At 38.6% G+C, this 20,887-nt stretch overlaps 1 protein-coding gene across 5 annotated transcripts in view; it reads left to right on the top strand.

Annotated features, from left to right (window-relative positions):
• The first annotated feature begins 7,002 nt into the window (after nucleotides 1-7,002).
• The window catches only part of igsf9ba (immunoglobulin superfamily, member 9Ba), a 100,585-nt gene continuing 86,700 nt past the window's right edge, over nucleotides 7,003-20,887 (top strand). For all 5 annotated transcript variants that reach the window (XR_007425250.1, XM_049466812.1, XM_049466813.1 and 2 more), the window contains exon 1: nucleotides 7,003-7,285. Coding sequence is in view for 4 of the 5 variants with exons in the window: in XM_049466812.1 (XP_049322769.1) it covers nucleotides 7,222-7,285 (64 nt within the window). In the remaining variant the exon portion in view is untranslated. The remainder of the gene's footprint in view (nucleotides 7,286-20,887) is intronic.

Genomic DNA, 20,887 nt, shown 5'->3' with positions numbered 1-20,887 from the left:
GCCATAACCAGAGCAGGACTGCCATGCCAGGCTACCCCTGGACTAAATGGGTATGGAATCCTTCCAAACCCAAGGGACTGGATAACTATGTAATTATGCTCTGGCCTCAATGAAGCTTCTGTGAGGTCGGATTTTATCAGCACTCCCATTGTATGAATATTTGGCTCCGCTTATAACACCAGTTCACGTTCTGTTTGAAGATGGGCATTGTAACTGACATGAGAGGGCATGTAGATGAGCATGTTTTTGAGGAGATTATTAGCAGTGTGGTGTAGAATCTATACAGGTTTGTAGGCTGTTTAAGACTGCAGGCTGTCAGATAAATGTAAATTTGTTCTTTGCAACCAGCTTATAATCTCACACAAGTATTTTATCATAAACTTCAAACTTCCTGCAGCATTTTTGTAAACATCTAAACACTTTACTAGCATATATGGATCTTCATTTTTATTGTTTCTAATTGCACTCAACATTGCCCATCTTACAGCTTTATTTTTGCAGTGCAGAGATAAGGTTTCAGATAATGCATAAACACACTCATTGCAAAGATGAAAATTTGTATTTGATAAGTAAATCAGGCCTGATGTAAGTCAACAGTTGTAATTTGAAAATTACATGTAATTCAAATTTCTAATATTTATAATATCTTGGATGCTCATTCCTTACACTAACACTCATTGCACATGTACTCCTCTAAGCAATTTTCCAAAAATCTGAAAATGAAAACTATAGACAGACAGAATCAGGAGTTTTCTGGTTTGAGTTTCTACACTGCAGAATGTTGTTTAGAAATAGCTGTTCAGGGGAACTGTGGAAGGCAATATTTATAAGGTTTGAAGAGTCAAAGAATTTAAAAGTTGGGAAATTTTTATTTAATTGATGACAGATAATGATTGAAAGAACTATAAATACTAATATGTACATATTTCTTAATAAATAAATGGATATTTAAGACTATGTACATGAGAAAAGAGAGTGAGATAAAAGTATGTGGGGTGTAATGGATCATATATAGGCTTATGTCTGATTTGATGCAGCTCCACAGTGAAACTGAATGAAGGGGTGGTTAATGAATCCTCCTCAAGTCCCTCTAATTACTTTATTGGCTCAAACTAAATCATTTATGTTTACCACTTTCCTACCTTCTCTCATTCCATTGCAGTGATGCTGACCATCCAGAAGACAGACTAGACTCAGAATGTTCTTTAATCTCACATAAAGGCCTGTTTTAATTAAATGTGTTATACCTACCTGTAACAATGAAATTGTGGACCAGGATTTTCCAATTAGGAATGATTAACTTGATGTAGATGACATTATGCTGAGCTGTGAAATCCCCTCATGAAAACAGTGCCAGTCAAAACAAAAGCACTGAGTACTGTTTACAACTGCCCATTATTTCAGTGCATTCATTATCCTTAATTTCTTTATCATGGGAATTCTCTTGTTTTCCCTGTGGAAAAAGCAGCACGCAGGACAACTGTGGCAAGGAATTAGACTTCATTCAGGCTTTAGTGTTCAGTCAATATAACTGACAAATATACTAAATATACCAGAGGTACTCAATAGATATCAATAGAAGGACTCCGGTCCTAATCCAGACCTAAATTAATTGTATTCTGGACAGAGTATAAAATCTCAGAGAGAGAAAAAAACTGAATCAAACTGAATTTCAAGTGATCTACTTTAATTTCCTGCGTTTAAATCACAGTGAAAAAAGCAGCAAAAAAACACCAGTAGGCCAATGAAAATTCATTTTATATTTGTCTTACTGTATCTAGCAAATCGGGGAAGAGACACACAAAGATTGTCTTTCATATTTTGGTTTCCAGAAAATTGTTAAAATTAGATTGACCGATTAAAAAATAAAAAACCTTAATAATACAACTAATTCCAAAGTCTTCATTGGTTTCATTTGAATATATTTACGCATAAGTGTAAAAAACACACCAACATACAATCTGAGAGATCTGGTAAGGTGAAATGTGGGTAAAAAACATGCATATGTGTCTGTCTAATTAACCTTTGGCACTCTCCTTGCACTTCCATCACTCTGGATTTGATGAGGTTGTTTGTCTTGTTGTGAGTAAAATTTGAGCTGCCAGACCATCCAGACTGAAAGGCTTCTGTACATATCGGATTTTAATCACAATTTTTTTTCATTATGTAATGAAGAAAAAAAAAACTTTCTTATGTTACATTTCTTTCAAAAAGTGCTACTCTTTTTTTAATTAGTTTTTTAATAAAATGTAAAAGAAAATGAATTAAACTCAAGATATGAGTAGAAAATTTGTTTAGTTTCAAATTTACAAATGAAGCAATGTTTATTAGCCCTTGGCCAAACATACTGTATGTATTATAAATGTGTGTGTGGTGGGGGGGTGTACAGTGTGTGTTTATTGAAAATGTGTTTTGATATATGTTTTTCACAAAAAAATGAGCCAATGCCAATGAGTCTGAGTTAGAAAAAATATATTTTTTTGTATCATTTGATGAAAAATTAAAACGGGTCCCACAGACCCGAACACCACACAAGGGTTAAGACTTACAAACCACCTCCAAATGTGCCAAAAGTGGCTAATTTTGATGCTCTCCTTGGACCTCCGTAATTCCATCACTCTGGATCAGATGATGTCCTTGTTTGTTGTGTTGTGAGTAATCCAATACAACAGACAACAAGCATTTCAAATCACCTCCAAATGTGGTTTCGATCTGATTTGCAAAAAAACAGATTTGATTTCTGGCTGTCCAAATTATCAGGATCTGGATATCTGGATACTACTTAGATATGACAAAAAATTACTTTGGGCTGGCGATCTAAACACATCCTAGTTAACATATATGTTCAGATCTGTTGAGATGGCTGTCTTGACACCATAAACCCATCTTCAGCAACTTTTGATGCTCTTCTCGGACCCCCGTAACTCTGTCACTCTGGATTGGATGAGGTCCTTGTTTATTGTGTCATGAGTGATCCAAATATGATTTTAATATAATTTCAAACCACCTCCAAATGTGGCTTAGATTGATTTGCAAAAATCAGATATCATGTGGTTTCTGTATGTTAAGATTATCAGAAGTCAATCTGGATACAAACTAGATACGACAAAAATCTAAATTTGGACTAACAGTCTAAAAATTGCCTAGAATGCATATTTGGCTGGCAAATTGGCAGGTCTGTTGTTATAACTGTGAGCAATGTTATTTGCGAGTGATCAGAACAGATTTGCATGTCTTGACACCATAAACCCATCTCCATTGGTTGCTGTGGTAACAAGGTTGGCATCAGTTGAAACTTTTGATACTCTTCTTGGACACACATAATTCTGTCACACTGAATCAGATGAGATCCTTGTTTGTTCTGCCAAAAGTGATGCAAATACGATTTGTACAGATACAGAGACAATCTGGGTACAAAAACTGGATTTGAGCTGCCCGTGTGAACACTATACTACAGCTGGTCTCTTTAACCTCCTAGGACTTGGTGTCCACATGTGTGGACATCACATTTTGGGTTTGTTAGACCACAACACTTTTTGCTCTACAAGGTCCTGGTGTCCTCTTATGAGGCCATTATACTGTCAGCTAGTGGTGACAGAAGAGTGTAACACGTTACAGTTTCGATTTTGTTCTGAAAATGAAATATACAGTAAATGTTTGTTTTTTTACTTTATGTCCTTGTGTTGAAGCAGCACTTCAAATGAGCCACTTTTGTTTCGTACTCTGTGTTCAGGCACAAAATAAATGTTTCACACATCATTAATTGCGACTTTAAGTCCTCATATGCAGACATAATTTTTCTCATAATCTACATCATGTAAAAAAAATTAAAAAAGTTTTTACACTAATCAGGTGCCAATTAGCTAAAATAGCAAAGCGAAATAAAAAATGCATGCAAGTTTTAGGAGGTTAAGTCACTGGCACTAGGCCGTGCCATTAGTGGCTAAATATGAGAGCAGTGGACTGCTGCATGTTGGGATATATAGAAACAGCCCTATAAGAAGAAATACTATATGAAGAGGATTAAGCAGACACATAATTGTGGAAATACTACTCGCCACACCCTTTAAATGCAGTGTGACTACAACACCCCACAAGTTTGCTCTCACACACACACAACACATAAAGCAAACGAGCTTCTTCTCCCCAAAAACCCACAGCAGTGTCCACTCCACGCGGACAGACACCGGGATGAGCCGAGCCCCGCGTGCAGCTCCGGCAGTGCGCATGATACTGCGGTTGTACTCCGCCAGCACGCTCCAACTCACCTTGACCACGAGCCGCCGCCGCCACGCCATTTTACTACCAAAAGGGGAGAGCCAAGACACGCCCCGAGGCGCCCGAGCAGCCAATCACAGATCAATACGGGGGAGGAGCCATCGACCGAATTCCCGCACTGGCTTTCGCTTCTCGTGATGGGAAGTTCGATTCCGCTGAGTGAACCGAATCCTCCGCCCGGTCCGATTCACTGAATCCACAGTCTGATTCAGTGATTCACTGCTGATTCCCAAGCCAATTCATCCCTGTCTCCTCCTCATCTCCTCTCATATGAATGAGAGTCTGTGAAGCTTGGCATATTTTTGGAGGAAGAATAATACAAAGAATGTATGGTTAATTTAATTTTTGTTTTGTTGTGCAGATATTTTAATATTTTTATATTTAATTATAGTATGTGAACCTGTCTGAGACTCCCAAACAATTAGACTATCAGTGGCATTAAAATTCTAGATCTGGTGCACACGATTCATTTTTATTTTATTTTTTAAATTATAATAATAATTCATATAAATTAAATAAATTCATTATTTTCTTTTTTTTTTTTTTTACATTTATGTCATTTATCTATAGTAAATGTTGATTTCTATTTCTGTTTTCAATCACTTTTATACTGTAAATGCTCTGTAGCATTGTAAATGAGGGTCACCCTTAATGTAATCCCGAGTGAAAATAAAGGTTGATTGATTAATTGATTGATTAATGAAATTTCATATAACACAGCCCTCTTCTGACTCGGGGAAACACACATGATATACAGTGTATTGGCAATTCGGGGTGGGCGATATGGCTCTAATATAAAATCACAATATTTCATGGTATTTTTGTGATAATGATACTCTTGTCGATATGTGACAAAACACTGAATAAAAAAAAACTGAGATATTAAAAAAATACAAGAATTTGATCAGATTTGTAATAGAAGTCAATGATCCAGATTGTCATGATACTAATAAAGCACTCCAAATATCTCCATATATCCAGGATTAATGTCAAATAAATTATACTGGACAGATATAATCTGTCTCTAGTAAAGATATATAATGGGAAATGGGAAAAGTGTAATTTTTTCTATTGCTAAAAACAGCAAAAAAGTAGTACCCTGATGTGTTAAATTGGGAGTGGGTGATATGGCACAATAGTTCAGGGTATAATATCAGTCACAATATTAAAAAATGTTGGCGATATTATTGCGTACGATACGTTATGGCACACCCCTAGTTTACAGTGAATTAAATGTAATTGTGTTGTGCAGATATTTTAATGTTTTTATGTTTTAAAATACAGCATGGTTAGCTCAAACTCTTCACTAGCATAAGGAAGATTATTTAAAATCCATTTTTATTTTGATGGCTCAGCAGGTCTACAAGCATGATCAACAACCGGACCAAGATAGACCTGTACAAGCTGATTGACCAGCAAAACCAGCATAAGAAGCATAACAAAGCTGGTTGACAGCTGGTTGGCTTGAACAGCATGAAAACCACAATGAGTCAGATTATTTTGTTAAAAGAATGCTGAAGATTTCACGTTTATGTACATGTCTCTCTACCAGTAAAGATGATCCCAACAGATGCTTTTATTAAAAATAAAGAACAAGTTAGTAATGCCAAAACCCATACGTCCACTATTGAAAGAGTGACTGACTGCTCATTATGGTGTGGCATGTATGTATAGTTATAGTATACAACTATGGGATTTTATATGGGGAATAGGGTTAGAATCAGACGCTACACCTGTCTGAAACTCAATAAATCCTGACTTGATTCTCAGTTGCCCACACTATCTCATTTAGAAGGCAGTGTATAGATCATAAGCTGTTAGCATTTAAGACCAATAAAATAGAAGGCTGGATTGCTGTTGGCACTGTATCTGCATCGTTATGTGCCATTATTTTCTACTATTGTTCCAGATGTGTGTATCAATAATAGTGGATAATAGTGTGGTGACCGTTGCTATGGACATCCAGAAAATGTGAGTAAATGGAATGAATGATGAATGAAGCTATAGCTTTGTACACACCCAAGGATGCTTTCTATACAGTCACACACACATTCACACGTACACTCAAATTCAGTTTTTTAATATGTATGGATATTTGGCATTACTCAACTTTCACGCTTTTACTTTAAATACTTTAAAAGTGAAAATGATTAGCAATGTGTATATATTAGGACACAAATACACAGAGTTTGTACGGTTATATCACTAAAAGTATACTGAAGACCCTCTTTTGGGTGGCACAGTGGCTTAGTGGTTTGCAAGTTGGGTTGCAAGTCCCTATCTGGATGGAATTTCCATGGGTCCTCGTATCATCATGTTAGATACTCTAATTGTCCATATACGCTATTGTGTATGTTTATCGGGTAAGTATGAATGATCGATTGCAGTCTTTGGCATTCTGTCTACTCTTCAGTGCCCAATGCAGGCAGTTGTTTCTGGTTGAGAGGATGCTGTGTGTGACTGGCTGGATGAGTGCCGAATGTAAATGGTTGTCTGTAAAATGTAAAGTGTATTTAGGTCTAGTATGAGTACCTGAGAAACTAATCCCATCTGGATAGGGCTTTAGGTTCAGAATCAGAATCAGACCTACACGCTTATAAAAAAAAAAAAAAAAAAACATTCGATTCAGTTCAGTTCAGTCTGGTGAATCGGTTCACCGCCTTGCTGAGAAGAACCGGTTCAGCAGCACGATTCGCTGGCGAGTCGGACTTCGCCAGTCTTCCGCCGAGAGCTGCTGGTGTTCGCAGGTGCTCGGTGTGTGTGCGTGTGCGTGTTCGGAGGGGGGGAGCTAGGATGCCATTAGGACGGACGGGCAGGGGAGGCATGAAGGGAGCGCGGAGGATAGAGCAGAGGACGTGAGCGCCGAGGAGGACGAATATGATGAGCACATGAGCACGCGGAAAGGGGCACGTTGAGCCGTTATCTGTGGCCGGCAACAGTACTATGATTTGGTATGTGGCCACTTTGATAGCAAGTGTATTCAGCACCCGAGGAACGACAGCTCAAGGTGAGTCGAAGTGCGGCTGCGGGTTTTCTGGGCTGTCAGAATCCTTTTCTGCCATTTCTATATATCCTTCATTTTTAATAAAGGATGCATGACAGTGTTGGGGATTATGGAGGGCTTATTCTGCACTGTTCCTTGAGGAGACGTTGCTTGGACGTTATTTGCTGTGAAATTGATGCTATATGCTATATGGTGGTGGAACTTCAATGCATGCATGGCTGATATCGCCTGCTGGGTTCTGAACGAGGCCATAAGCAATGACCAGGCACGCGCGCACGCACACAAGGCGTGCTGCAATAATGTGCGCGCATGCAGCGAGCGGCTGCTGTAGTAGTAGCGTTAGTAGCAGCAGCAGCAGCAGCCCAGCCAGCTCTCCTATGAGGACAAATGAGCCTCTAAGAGGATTTTAGGTGCCATTGCAACCATTTAAGAGCGATCGATTGCAGTCAGTCGTCGCCCTGTTGGAGAATTGCATTGCAATTGCATTGCATTGCACTGGAAAGCTGTCCATTCTGCTGGTGCTGAAAAAAGGGGCGTGCGTGCATCACGTTAAAGACAGGAGCAGGAGCAGCAAAAGCTGACTTACTGGGATGTGTGTGTGTGTGTGTGTGTGCATGTGTGTATCTGTGTGTGTGTGAGAGGGAAGGAGGTGTGGGGGGGTGCCATTGTCTGCCCGTCCCTATTTATTATTACTACTGCCTGCCTATCGCTACTGTCCTCCTATCTCATCATACTATAGCGCGCATCCTCTTCTTATGAACACTGTGATTAATAGCTGAATAGTAGCTGCTGTATATCCTGCTGCCCTGCCAGCCCTGCTGTTTGTTTTTCATGGTGAATTTCGCCGTGCAGTCGCCATTGGCTGCCTCCACCAGCCAGCCTGTCTAGCCTAGCTAGAAGAAGAAGATAGACCCCAGCCATTGTCACACTCAGTACAACACTCTGAGCTGCAGATGTGAGGTTTTTCCACATCACAAATAAAAAATCAAACCAAAGATCACCACCATGCATGCATTAATCCACATTTTCAGCACCGTGGACCCTGTAGCCTGTTGACCAATGGACTTACTTAACCTTGCGCTTCCAGCCGCGCCCGCTAGAGGGGGTGGTTCGTCCGCCGCTGTAATTGCCAGGTTGAACGTGCAGTCTGTGTAATTAGTGCGTGGCTTGAATGGGAGGTGTGTTAGGGGGATTGAACTCGTTAAATGGTTCAGCAGTCTCACAAATACTGAGTTTGTAATTATCCGAGCACAAGGCAGAGCTCCTCGCGCTTCTTTTTTTTAAATTTGTGTTGATGTTGACCTTAGTCTTTAGGCAGGGGTGTAGGAAGTAGGCCTGGACTGTTTCAAGTGCTGGAAGCTGATTTTTGATGGTGAAGGTAGTTGTAAAGCTGACCATTCAGGAAAAAAAACATATACTATGCTGATTATCCAGCTGTTGACAAGCATGGTATATATTGCATTTGATTTTGACCATGCTTGGCTATGCTGGACAACATGTTAGTAGACCAGCATGGTATTGCTGATCATGATGGTCAATCAGCTTGGTCAGCTTATTCAACTTATTCTAGATTATGTGATTGGCTGAGAGGCGTTCTCTGAGTGCCATTATCAGCCAGTAATGCACTGTTACCAAAGCTCTCCATGTATTACTCCATTACATACAGGTAACCTAGCAATGTTGCAGCGCTTACAAGAGAAACAGCGCAGCTACAAAACAGAACAGCAATGAAACTATTACTAACTAACTCGCTAAGTGTTTATAACCAAACAGATCGTATTTTCTATTCCTCTTTAGCTCAAAATCGTTCAATAAACAGTTATAAATGGAACTGTGGTATAATCGCAATAACACATTTGAGGTCCCTGCTATAATGTGTAATATTGGCACAGCTGTGCTGCGGTCATAGGCTTGAGGCCACAGGCCGATATTACACATTATAGCACGAACCTCAAGTGTATTATTACTTAATTATAGAGGTCTTTTTTTGTTTCCAACACTTCCAGCTCATAAATCTATTGAGTCTGTGGCTTTTTTTTTTGTTTTATTGTAAGACCTAGTATTTACATTTATATTTATGGCATTTAGCTGATGCTCTTATCCAATGCAACTTACATGCTTGTTTCTATTAAAGAGATGGGCCAATGTAGTGTTAGGAGACTTGCCCAAGGACTCTTTTCAGTGTATCAGTGAATAGTCACCCAGACCTGGAATTGAACCCAAGTCTCCCATATGCTGTGGTAGCTTACAAGCAGGCGGTGGTTAAAGGTCAAGGTGCATCTCAGAAAACTGGAATATCATTGAGAATTTTTTTTTATCAATAATGCAGTACTTTACTTTAAAAAGTGAAACTCCTAGTATACAGATTCATTACACACATTCTGTGTATTTCAAATATTAATTTCTGTCAATGTTGGTCAATCTTGGCCAGGCTCATCATACTTGTAAACCAGCTAAATCATCAAACTTAACCAAAACCTTCCCTATACTGGTAAAAACCCAAGCTAGTCAACCAACTTTTAACTGGCCATGCTGTTTTTTCTCCGTAGGGTTGTACTCCAATAGTGCTTCATTTATGTCCATTTTTGTCATTTTGAAATTGGCTTAATGATTTTAAACATAGTTTGCTGAGTGCCCTGCTCAATCAGGTGTGTTTGCAAGAAATTTATTAAAACTATGTTGGAGACTGACCCAATGAAAGGACCAAAATGTGAAAGAAACTTGATATATATAATTCTACCAAATTTTAAAGATTGAAAGTAGATATCTTTGATTATTTTACATGTATTAACCATCAAAAGTAAAAAAAAATCGTAAAGATTATAGAGCTGATTAAGCTTCCACCATTTTCCCCATGAAATCTGATAGGGCTCGTTAATCTTTATGGCTTCTTATGTTTATTGTAATAGCAAGTATTCTGATTGAGGGAAAGGTGCATCTCAACAATTTAAAATATCATCAAAAAGGGAATTTATTTCAGTAATTGACTTAAAAAAGTTAAACTCATATATTATATAGATTTATTACACACAGAGTGATCAATGTCAAGCGTTTATCTCTTTTAATGTTTGTCAAGCTTGGTCAGGCTGATCATGCTTGTAGACCATATAAAAAAAAACACATATAAGGGGGCGCCGAGTAGTCCAGTGGTCTAAAGCGCTGCCACTGTGAGCAGGAGGTCGGAGGTTCAAACCTGGCTTTGCCATCAAGCTGCCGACCCTGCTCCCTCCGGGTGTGTAGATGACACTGTCTCCTCACATCTCTCCTAGGGTGATGTCCACAACACAGGGCATCTGTGAGCTGATATATCGGACCCGAGGCGCTGTGCTATCTTCCAAGCGAGCTGGCTGCTCGGCAATGCTACAGCATCGAATCTACAGCTCGAAAAAAACGCTGGCTGTTTTTAGTTTTAATTAGCTGAAAACCGTAATCAATAACATTAAAATAAACACTTGAAAGAGATCACTCCGTGTGTAATAAATCTATATAATATGAGTTTTGAATAATATTTGGATAATATTTATTTTTTTGAGATTCACCTGCATGAGTTTATATAGGTGTCTTTAGTCACTAGGCCTGGGCCTGGACTACATTTAGTGCTTTCTCTGCTCTGATATGCCTGACAAAACCTGCCAGCTTATTGAATATCCTTCCTGAGGTGAAGTGGGAACATTCAGTTCAGAATGTACAGAACAGGGAGTACTCCATGATCAGGGTTTGAAAGTGCTCACCCAGAGATAAGTTCACTAATGCCATCCTTACACCAGAGTTACACAGCCCAGCTGTGTTGGGAGGGCAGGGCCTCAAGGACCAGGGTTAAGAAATGTAAACTGTCATAGTGAACATCAAGAACAACCATTAAATGAGTGTCTCCAGCACCGAATGAGGGCTGCTTTCTGTATTCTGCATTCTTTTGTTGTGTCGGTTGTACACATCATTGTCAAGTCATTGTATTGTCATTTTGGTGAATACTGCAAAAACAGGCACCCACCCTATAGTGGAACAAACTACCTTCTACTACCAGATCAGGAGAATCTCTCGCTATCTTTAATAAACTCCTGAAGACAGAGCTCTTCAAAGAGCACCTACTCTCCTAACACCTCTAACTAACTACCTTCTACTACCAGATCAGGAGAATCTCTCACTATCTTTAATAAACTCCTGAAGACAGAGCTCTTCAAAGAGCACTTACTCTCCTAACACCTCTAACTACCTTCCACTACCAGATCAGGAGAATCTCTCACTATCTTTAATAAACTCCTGAAGACAGAGCTCTTCAAAGAGCTCTTACTATCCTAACACCTCTAACTATCTACCTACTTCTAACCTCATTTCCTTCTTCCCCTCCTTCACTTCTCTATACCTTTATTTCCCTTCGACCTCCTTAAGCCCTATCTAAAATGGTTATCTTAATTCCTATTACTTTTGTACCTGACTATTGTTATTCGCTTTGGACAAAAGTTTCTGCCAAATGTAATGTAATGTAATGTAAAAGTATAAACACCAATAGCGTCCTCAGCTTTTTACTGCAACAATTTAAAGCAAAGTCATTAGTTTGTTCAAAAAAGTAAACTTTTTCAAATTAAATTATATTTCAATATTTCCAAACCCACCAGAGACCCCAACAATCTCTGCAGCCTTTCTCCACGCTGTATTACGCTGATCAGAGTCCCTGTAAATCAGCAGGGATGGATCATAAAGGATGGGGAAGCCTGAAACCGCAATGATTAGCTTTTCTTCCATGCTCACGTGACGGGGCAGTGTAAAAGCAGTGTTTGCCTAGTGTTTCAACTCCTTGCATTGTAGTGCCACTGTTCTCAATATTTTACACTTGATCCATCTAATCCAACTGAAAAAATAATACAAGATCACTCTATGGTGAACTGAGAGCATTGTACCAGGGTAAACATTCAAGCAAGAGTTTACAATTACAATTCTTTTAAAACATACCAAAGTACACTACACGATTTTTATACATGTGAAGTCAGCCACTGCTTCTTTTCAAGCTGCTGCTGATGCAGCACTGAGGAGCAGCCAGCACGCTTCGGAGGAAAGCGCAGCGACTCGGTTCCGGTACATCAGCTCACAGACGCCCTGTGCTGCAGACATCACCGTATGAGTGATGTGGGGAGAGAGCGCCATCTACCCACCCAGAGGGAGCAGGGCCAATTTTGCTCCCTCTGAATGCCGGCAGCTTGATGGCAAAGTTGCATGAGGGGGGGTTCGAACCTGCAACCTCCCGCTCATAGTGGCCGCACTTTAGACCACTGGACCACTTGGCGCCCCCACTACATGATTTTGTATTGTAAACTGAAAATTGCAGACAAAAATAGATCTGGCTCAGTCACTATTTGTGAACTGCTAAAAGACATGACAAGTGATTGCTGATGCCTTACAAGTTTTTCTGTAGATATCTAGCAGGTTTAATATCTGGACTTGTCTGCAACTTTAATTCATGTAGCATGAAAAATGTAGAAGTGTTACTGGAAATTACTGCAGTGACTAGCTTGCACCAATAAGAGCACAAGACACAGGGTAAGGATTAGGGGTGAAGAAAAACACATACATTTTTGTCCATTTAGGAAGTAAAAACATTGCATCAGTTCTCACGTGTGTTTTGTTGAGAGCAGAGTTACTCCTGATAAAAGATCTTATCCTTTGTGACCCTGTGTTAATGATCACTTGTACGGTGTTCAAGACAAGTTGTGTAGTGTGAAGGATACAGTGATCTGATGTCTCTGGTGACTGAGGTAGTGTTGTGTAACCCTGGCATAAGACCAAGATGGGGCATGCCTCCTTTACAACATGTAGGGCAGTGGTACACCAGAACCCGAGGCTGAGAACGGCTGGTTTAGGCCTTCTAGTATTTCAGAAGAAAACAAACACATCTTTCTTTTTAGGCCACTAGATTCCTCAAAGCTCAAGAACATGCCTACAGGGGTTTAGAAATGTGATTATATAAATCTCAAAACCTCTTACACAAACATTTACACAACATCGTAACTCTGAAATCATTGTTGCTGAAAGGAATTGCAGTGAGAGGCTTGTTGAATATCAGCAAATGAGCGACTGGAGACTGCTTTCAGAACATCAGGCTTTCAGTATTGGCCCAGTGAGACAATGAAGAGAATGTGCTGTGTGAATTAAAGCCTAACAAGAAGATCCACCACTCATCACATACTAAGCTCCTGTTATTGGCAGAGTCATTTCAGGGTCCTATAAATTGCCTTAGGTTCAATGTTTGTGGTTATGTACTAGTGTGGCCTGTCAGAATGCTCATTTGCTGTTGATGTGTGTGTATGTGTGTGTGTAAAAACCAAAAATCTGAGCTGCTGGTTTTCTTGAGCGAGCACCTGACAGGCTCACGGGACTGTGGGAGGGATTATGCACTGCAAATACAGCTGAGGCAGTGAAGGAGAAAATTGATTTCATCACAAGCTGCAAGGTTTCAAAGATGTAAATGGGCAAAATAATGGCAACAGTTATTCTATCCCACGCCATTTAGAGATCCAGTAATGCAGTCATATTGATAGGCATATTGACAGTAAAAGGGGAGGGGCTTTAGTGTATGAACATGGGTTTCTGCAAAATTCTAATTTACTTTAAAAAGCTTCTGGCTAAGTCATTTGTTTCTTTTGACACATGTTTAATAAACATTATTTCCCAATAGCTCATGAGCCCAAAGTTATAGGCTGTTGCGGTATATTACAGGCAGTTGAGGTAATGTCCTCAATAAATTTCATATTATGCTGATAGGTGTATTAAAGTTTGAGTCTTCTGTATTCATTATCTAAATGTAATGTATTTTTGCATTCATATGTAATCATTTATGAGGTCTCACTTAGCCTATGGTCAGTTTGTAAGTGCCAGCTTTTAAATACCTCTCAGGCTGAGGATGCAACCATGCACACTATTTAAAATGTGATTTTATTGGACACTGCAGTGTCATAATTAGTGATGTACCCTAGAGCTGCACAACATATAATTTTAGCATCAATATCACAATAATCATATCGTAAGATATTAAATTAAACTGAATTTAAAGAACAAGGGTCTTTGCATTTTCCAAAGCATCTATAATAGAGGCACACTAACACCATGCAACATGATTTATTTTACTCCAATATTGGATACACAGTTTATTATTACCGTAATATCATTCTTCTGCAATATCGTGCAGCTCGAATGTTCACAGATACTGAAGTATTTGATTTACCTAATAAAATATCACTATTACGTTTTGTATTACATGGCACTTACAGAAGCAAGGCCTATCTATATCTATGGACTTGCACATTATTTAAAATTTTATTTTATTGGACACTGCAGTGTCATAATTAGTCACATACCCTAGATTCGCAGAACATATTATTACAGCATCAATTTCACAAAAATCATATCGCAGGATGTCAAATTAAACTGAATTTAAAAGGCAATTTACTCAGATCTTTACATTTTCCTTGACATCTATACCAGAGGCACACTAACACCATGCAATATGATTTATTTTACCGTATTATTGGATGCACAGTTTATTATTATACACAGTTTATTATATTAGCCTGTATTGGGACAAGCTGGATCATTGACTTCTGATAAAATCTGGTGCAAATGTATATAATTTTTAATATCGCTGTGCATATTGCAGAAAAAAAATTATATAATATATTGCAATATCATTCTTCTGCAATATCGTACAGCTCTAAGGTTGACAAGTACTGGAGTAATTGGTTTGCCTAACAGAAAAACACTATTACGTTTTGTATTACATGGCACTTACAGAAGCAAGGCCTATCTATATCTATGGACTTGCACATTATTTAAAATGTGATTTTATTGGACACTGCAGTGTCATAATTAGTGAGAGCTGCACAACATATTGTTTCAGCATTAATATCACAATAGTCATATAACAAGATATCAAATTATACTGAATTTAAAGAACAAGGATCTTTACATTTTCCATGACATCTATACCAGAGGCACACTAACACCATGCAACATGAGTTATTTTACTCCAATATTGGATACACAGTTTATTATTATACACAGTTCATTATATTAGCCTATATTGAGGCAAGCTGGATCATTGACTTCTGGTAAAATATGGTGCAGATGGCTGTACTTGTAGTATCGCAGTGCATATTGGAGAAAAAAATGTATTATTATATTGCAATATCATTCTTCAGCAATATCGTGCAGCTGTAATGTTCACAGGTACTAAAGTACTTGGTTGACCTACCTATCTATATATGTGGACTTGCTGTTATGATACAACTGGGTCAAATTGGATGACATGAGGGCATTGAGGATTTTCAATGTGTTTTCAATTTTTGAAATGTTGCATCTGGCAGTCACTTTCTTGGAAATTACCCCTAGTATCTACTGCATGTGCTAACTACACTAATGTATCTACACTAATTATGATAATGCTAATTTGTAAGGTTTGTTATTTTGAGTGATAAATTAACATTCAGAGCTCCAAACAGACCCTCAGGGCTTAAGATGTTAAATTAGGGTGACTTAGTGCACACACATAAATGTACTGTGCGCTTAGATGATAATGAATCAGTGCGATGTGTGAAAAGTAGAGAATAAGTAGCACGTGCAGAGCTGTGAGGAGGAGCTCTTGGCACCGTGTGCTGATTGCTGGTAATGGACACCTCTGGCAAAGCAGCCTCCTTCTTCACTCTGCCAAGCAGCGTTTGTCTGACCTGTGGCCTTCTGACGTGATGGCTCCATATTACATTCCTTAGCCTGATTCAGTTAGAGTAGGAGCTACTCGCTTAATGTAGTCCTGTACTTTCTTCTGTAGAGAGTGAAACTCTGCGTGTTCTAAAGCAGAGGTGTCCAAACTACGGCCCGCGGGGCATTTGCGGCCCGTTTCCCTTTTTTGTAGCGGCCCGCGAGGTACTTTAGAGATAGAATGATAGTTGGCCCGCTGTTAAGCAGGTTTTTATAAGAGGGTGCGCATTTCTAGCGCAGAAAAACGGGGCAAAGAGTCTAAAAAGCGGAGAGGGTGCACATTTCTAGCGCAGAAAAACGGGGCAAAGAGTCTAAAAGTTGCCGTAATTAAGGAGTTTAATATTAAGAGACATCATAAAATTAAACATCAGTTTGAAAAATCTTAGTTTACACAACACTGCCAAAGATAAAGATAGTAAATCAAGTAAAATGGTGTGTAAATGAAATAATCATGAAAAAAGCATTATTTAAAGTGGTATATTTCATTATTTGTTTTATTACGGAGTGTGGCCCGAGACTTCAAATATATTTCTCCTTCTGGCCCCCAACAAAAACACCCCTGTTCTAAAGTAAAACATGTATATCTGCAATCATTTGAGGTTGTGTATTTTGTTAAACTGTCACTACAAGAACCTTTTTTAGTCTTATATTAGTTTTGGCATCCCTCTGCAATCAATTATAGATTTTTTAAATCACACATCACAAAGCTGCTGTACAAAGGTCCTTAAAAAGTAATTTAAAGATCAAATTTAGAACAACAATGACGAGTAAAACATTAGTGTCGCATTCTCGTCCTGTCTCTCGTTTTTTCCCATCTGCTCATGTTTTTTCAGCCATGTGCTCCCTAGCACATAGCCTTCTGTGTTGTTCTTCTTGACTCCGCCCCTGTCTTCAGTGATTCCACGTGTTCCATTTTTAGCTCTGCCCATTCATTATCTGTCCTCAGGTGTTTCCTGTTCTCTCCATTTGTATTTAAAGCTCCTTTTTTCAGTGTTCAGTTGTCTGTTCTTGTACATGTTTCATGTCTGTTAGGGGGTAGGTTTTTCTTTGTTTTTTACAGTCTGAGTGTATTCTGTGTTTATTCTAGTCACCCTGTCTGTTAACTTATCCTGTTTTGTGTAATATTATGTAATATTTTTTCCTTAAAATAACAACTTAAATATTATTTTGATGCTTCACTGACTGTAATAAGTAGTAGAATAGTGTCTCTATTATTAACACACTGGGCTCGGCACACAGCTAACCTCACTGTGCAACTTTGATGATGTGGGCAATTCTGTAAGAATTTTAATTAAGACATGAAACTACATGAGAAAACATGAAACTACACTATATGGATGAAAGTAACGGGGCATCTCATTCGTTGTTTCTTCTGAAATCAAGGGTACAGAAAATGTTGGAGTAACTGCCTTTACTGCCTCTACTGTTTCTAACTAGATTTTGAAGCATTACTGTGAGGAATTTAATGCTTTTAGTGACAAGAACGGTAGTGAGATAATCACAGAACAACTGGAGAAAAACAAAAGACCCATGCCTTATCCCTCTTTCCAAATATGATCCTTCACAGCAAAATATATTCTGTCCAGTTACTAACTGTTTTTTTTTTAAGTAGGCTTATGAAGCTTGGCTGTAGACCACTTTAAAATCAAAATGTCCAGAAAATACTGTAGCCATACATTCCTTAACAGAATATTAGGCTCATAGAAATGCTTTAAAACAACCTTTATGGAGGCTGTTGAGCCTGCCATGAGGATCTTCTTTTGTATTAGCTTCAAATTAAAGACAGAAGCATCACATAAACTTTACAACAACTGGACATTCCTAAAAGAACATAGACCACATCTATTACGATTTTTATTAGCTCTGAGTTTCATCTGAAAAGCACGAAGATGAGTCATGTAAAACTTGAATATGTATAATCTTGTAATCAATGAATTGATGACCATTCGGAGGAGTATTTCACAAACATTTGGAAATTTGGTAGTGTAAAAGTGCACTAATACATAAACATTTACTTACACTACTTAACACAACACTTTTTTTGTAGCCTATAAATGATATAAATACAGATACAGTACAGGCCAAAAGTTTGGACACACCTTCTTATTCAATGCGTTTTCTTTATTTTCATGACTATTTACATTGTAGATTCTCACTGAAGCATCAAAACTATGAATGAACACATGTGGAGTTTTACGTACTTAACAAAAAATGAGCTGAACCTCCACAGTCACCGGACCTGAACCCAATCCAGATGGTTTGGGGTGAGCTGGAGCACAGAGTGAAGAAGGCAAAGGAGCAACAAGTGCTAATAAACACAAAGTTCCAAAGTTCCCATCCTTGAAGACTGTTGGAAAACTTTTCATTTCAGGTGGCCACCTCTTGAAGAAGCTCATTGAGAGAATGATGCCAAGAGTGTGCAAAGCAGTAATCAGAGCAAAGGGTGGCTATTTTGAAGAAACTAGAATATATATATATATACTTTTGTTAAGTACATAAAACTCCACATGTGTTCATACAGAGTTTTGATGCCTTCAGTGAGAATCTACAATGTAAACAGTCAGCCTATATATGTTTTAAACTATATATGTTTTAGGTTGGGATTAGTTAGCTGTGGTGGAAAGAAGTTTGACCAATGGTTTTATGTAGATGCAGGTACAGGGTTATCTTATATAGTGTAATTATGTGTATAGAAGTGAGTGGTGTTTGTCAGTGAATGTTTGTGGGTGGCCCCGGTCGGCTGGTGAGCGCGTGGCTCAGCGTGGTCTTAGCACTGCTGTCAGCGCTGGCAGAAGCAGGCTGAGTTGTAGCTGTGTGTGCTCTCGCTTGAGCTGGGACAGTAGCTCCTGCCAGAGTAGGGCATGCTGCCACTGCGCTCTCCCTTTCCTTTCCACTCTCACTCTCTCTCTCTCTCCCTCTCTCTCTCTCAACATCCTCTCTCTGTCTCACCTTACAGTCTGTCTCCTCCAGCCCTCAGTCAGCTGGAGTTGTGTCAACTCGGCCTGTGCTGTCTCCTTCAGCGCCATTAAATATTCAGCAGGCTGCTTACAGAGACTGGACCTAGCGCCGCAAACTGCTCTGTAACTCTTCCGCTTCCGGATGTGTTGTTATTCTGCTCATTCTGATGCTGCTGTAAGGTACACTGACCTGCATTTTAGATGCTGATTACATAATAGATCTGCCTGTCTTACCAGTCATTCACTCACATTCGGCAGGTTTTAGCAGGTTTTTACACAGTAAGCACATTTGTCAAGATTGTCCAGAAGCAGGAGCCATTATCACTCAGGTATTTTTTAGGGTGCATTAATATGGGAATTGCCCCATATTTTTTATACATAGATATATTTTGATTCTGATACATAAATATTAGTTCAGTTGCTTCTGCCACACAAAAAATACATGTATATCCATTTTTGCAGTTTTTGAACTTTTGACATAATTTAAATCTAAAAGTTGTCTTTTATGTTCTGCCCAAATTTCAGGATTAAAGAACACACAGAAATGCTCCAAAATGACAAAACTTTGTCACATGGTCAGTCTGACAATCACAACAGTTTTACTGCTCTGAATCAGAAAAAATATGCATTAGCTTAGTTAATAGTTCTGCCACCTCCCCACTCCACCACTGGCCTGCACTCACACTGCGTTTAAACAATCCGTGCCCGAGCACGCTTACGTCATTACTCACTGCTCAGTGGGCTTGCCAGTGTTGTGCGGAATTCAGCACCCCTGCCATGCAAAACACCCTCTCTCGGGAGTACGTCTTCTTGATAAAAGTGGAGATAATCTGCTTTAACTTACTTTGAAAAAAGTTCACACAAAAGGTTATCTCAGTCACAGTTACATACATAGAAACATAGTTCGCACGCCTGAGAGAAGGTGCTCGGCACAACACCGCCATGTTTGTTTACTGGAACTTCACATTGCTAATGTCATCTTGTTTCGTGCTTGGGCACGGATAGTGCTCACTTTAAGCACTTGCCTTGTGTGAGTACACCCTTAAATTCCATTTAAGTATAAATGTATAAACTCATAGTCAGCCAGTTATACAGGCTACACACCTCAGCACAGAATGCATTCCAGATAAAACACTACACCAAAAAAGAAAGTTTTTTAGTGTTTAGAGGCACATATTGCAGACTGGTTCATTTTCATTAACTCAGCATAGCATTAAACTCGCAACTACGATTTCTTATGTGTTTTTTCCCCCTACCTGCTTTCAAAGTGGACATCACAAACCACAGTGGCTCTTTTATATGCCACCAGGGGAATGAGCTTATTTGGTGATGTTCTAAGCAGACACAGAACAGAAATTTGATAAACTAGACATACTCTGCTCATTTAGAGATATTACACTGCAAAAAAATCCATTGGCAAAAACTAGAAAAAATATATGCAAATTAAGATAAATATATGTATATTAAACAAAAAATTCTGCCAATGGGGTAAGCAAATTTTTCTTAGTAAGATTTCTTACAAAAAGCAATGGCGAAGTCTCAAAATGAGTGAAGTAACACCTAAATCAAGCAGAAAAGTCACTGTTTTTGAACACAAGAATCTGAATAACTTGATTGCTGCTTGATTGTGCTTATTTTTAGTTCAAATTACTTAAAATAAGGTACAAATTCTACGTAAGAATTATTAAGATAATTATCCCAAAATAAGCAAAATAATCTAACACTTACACAATGCTTAGTAAGACAAAAAGTCTTATTAGAGAAGAAAATAAGATTTATTGCCTTAAATTTAGAAAATTTCACTTGCTAAGATTTAGTTTTTTGCAGTGTATCAGCATGTTAAATTAGTGTTTACCGCCCAAACCTAGTTCCATGTATATGTTCTAAAAGGCTCAGAATAAAC

This window comes from Astyanax mexicanus, chromosome 18 (genome assembly GCF_023375975.1).
Source record: "Astyanax mexicanus isolate ESR-SI-001 chromosome 18, AstMex3_surface, whole genome shotgun sequence".
Classification (NCBI taxonomy): Eukaryota; Metazoa; Chordata; class Actinopteri; order Characiformes; family Acestrorhamphidae; genus Astyanax; species Astyanax mexicanus.
Note: the sequence above shows the minus strand (reverse complement) of the source record. Positions and strands in the feature narration are given on the sequence as shown.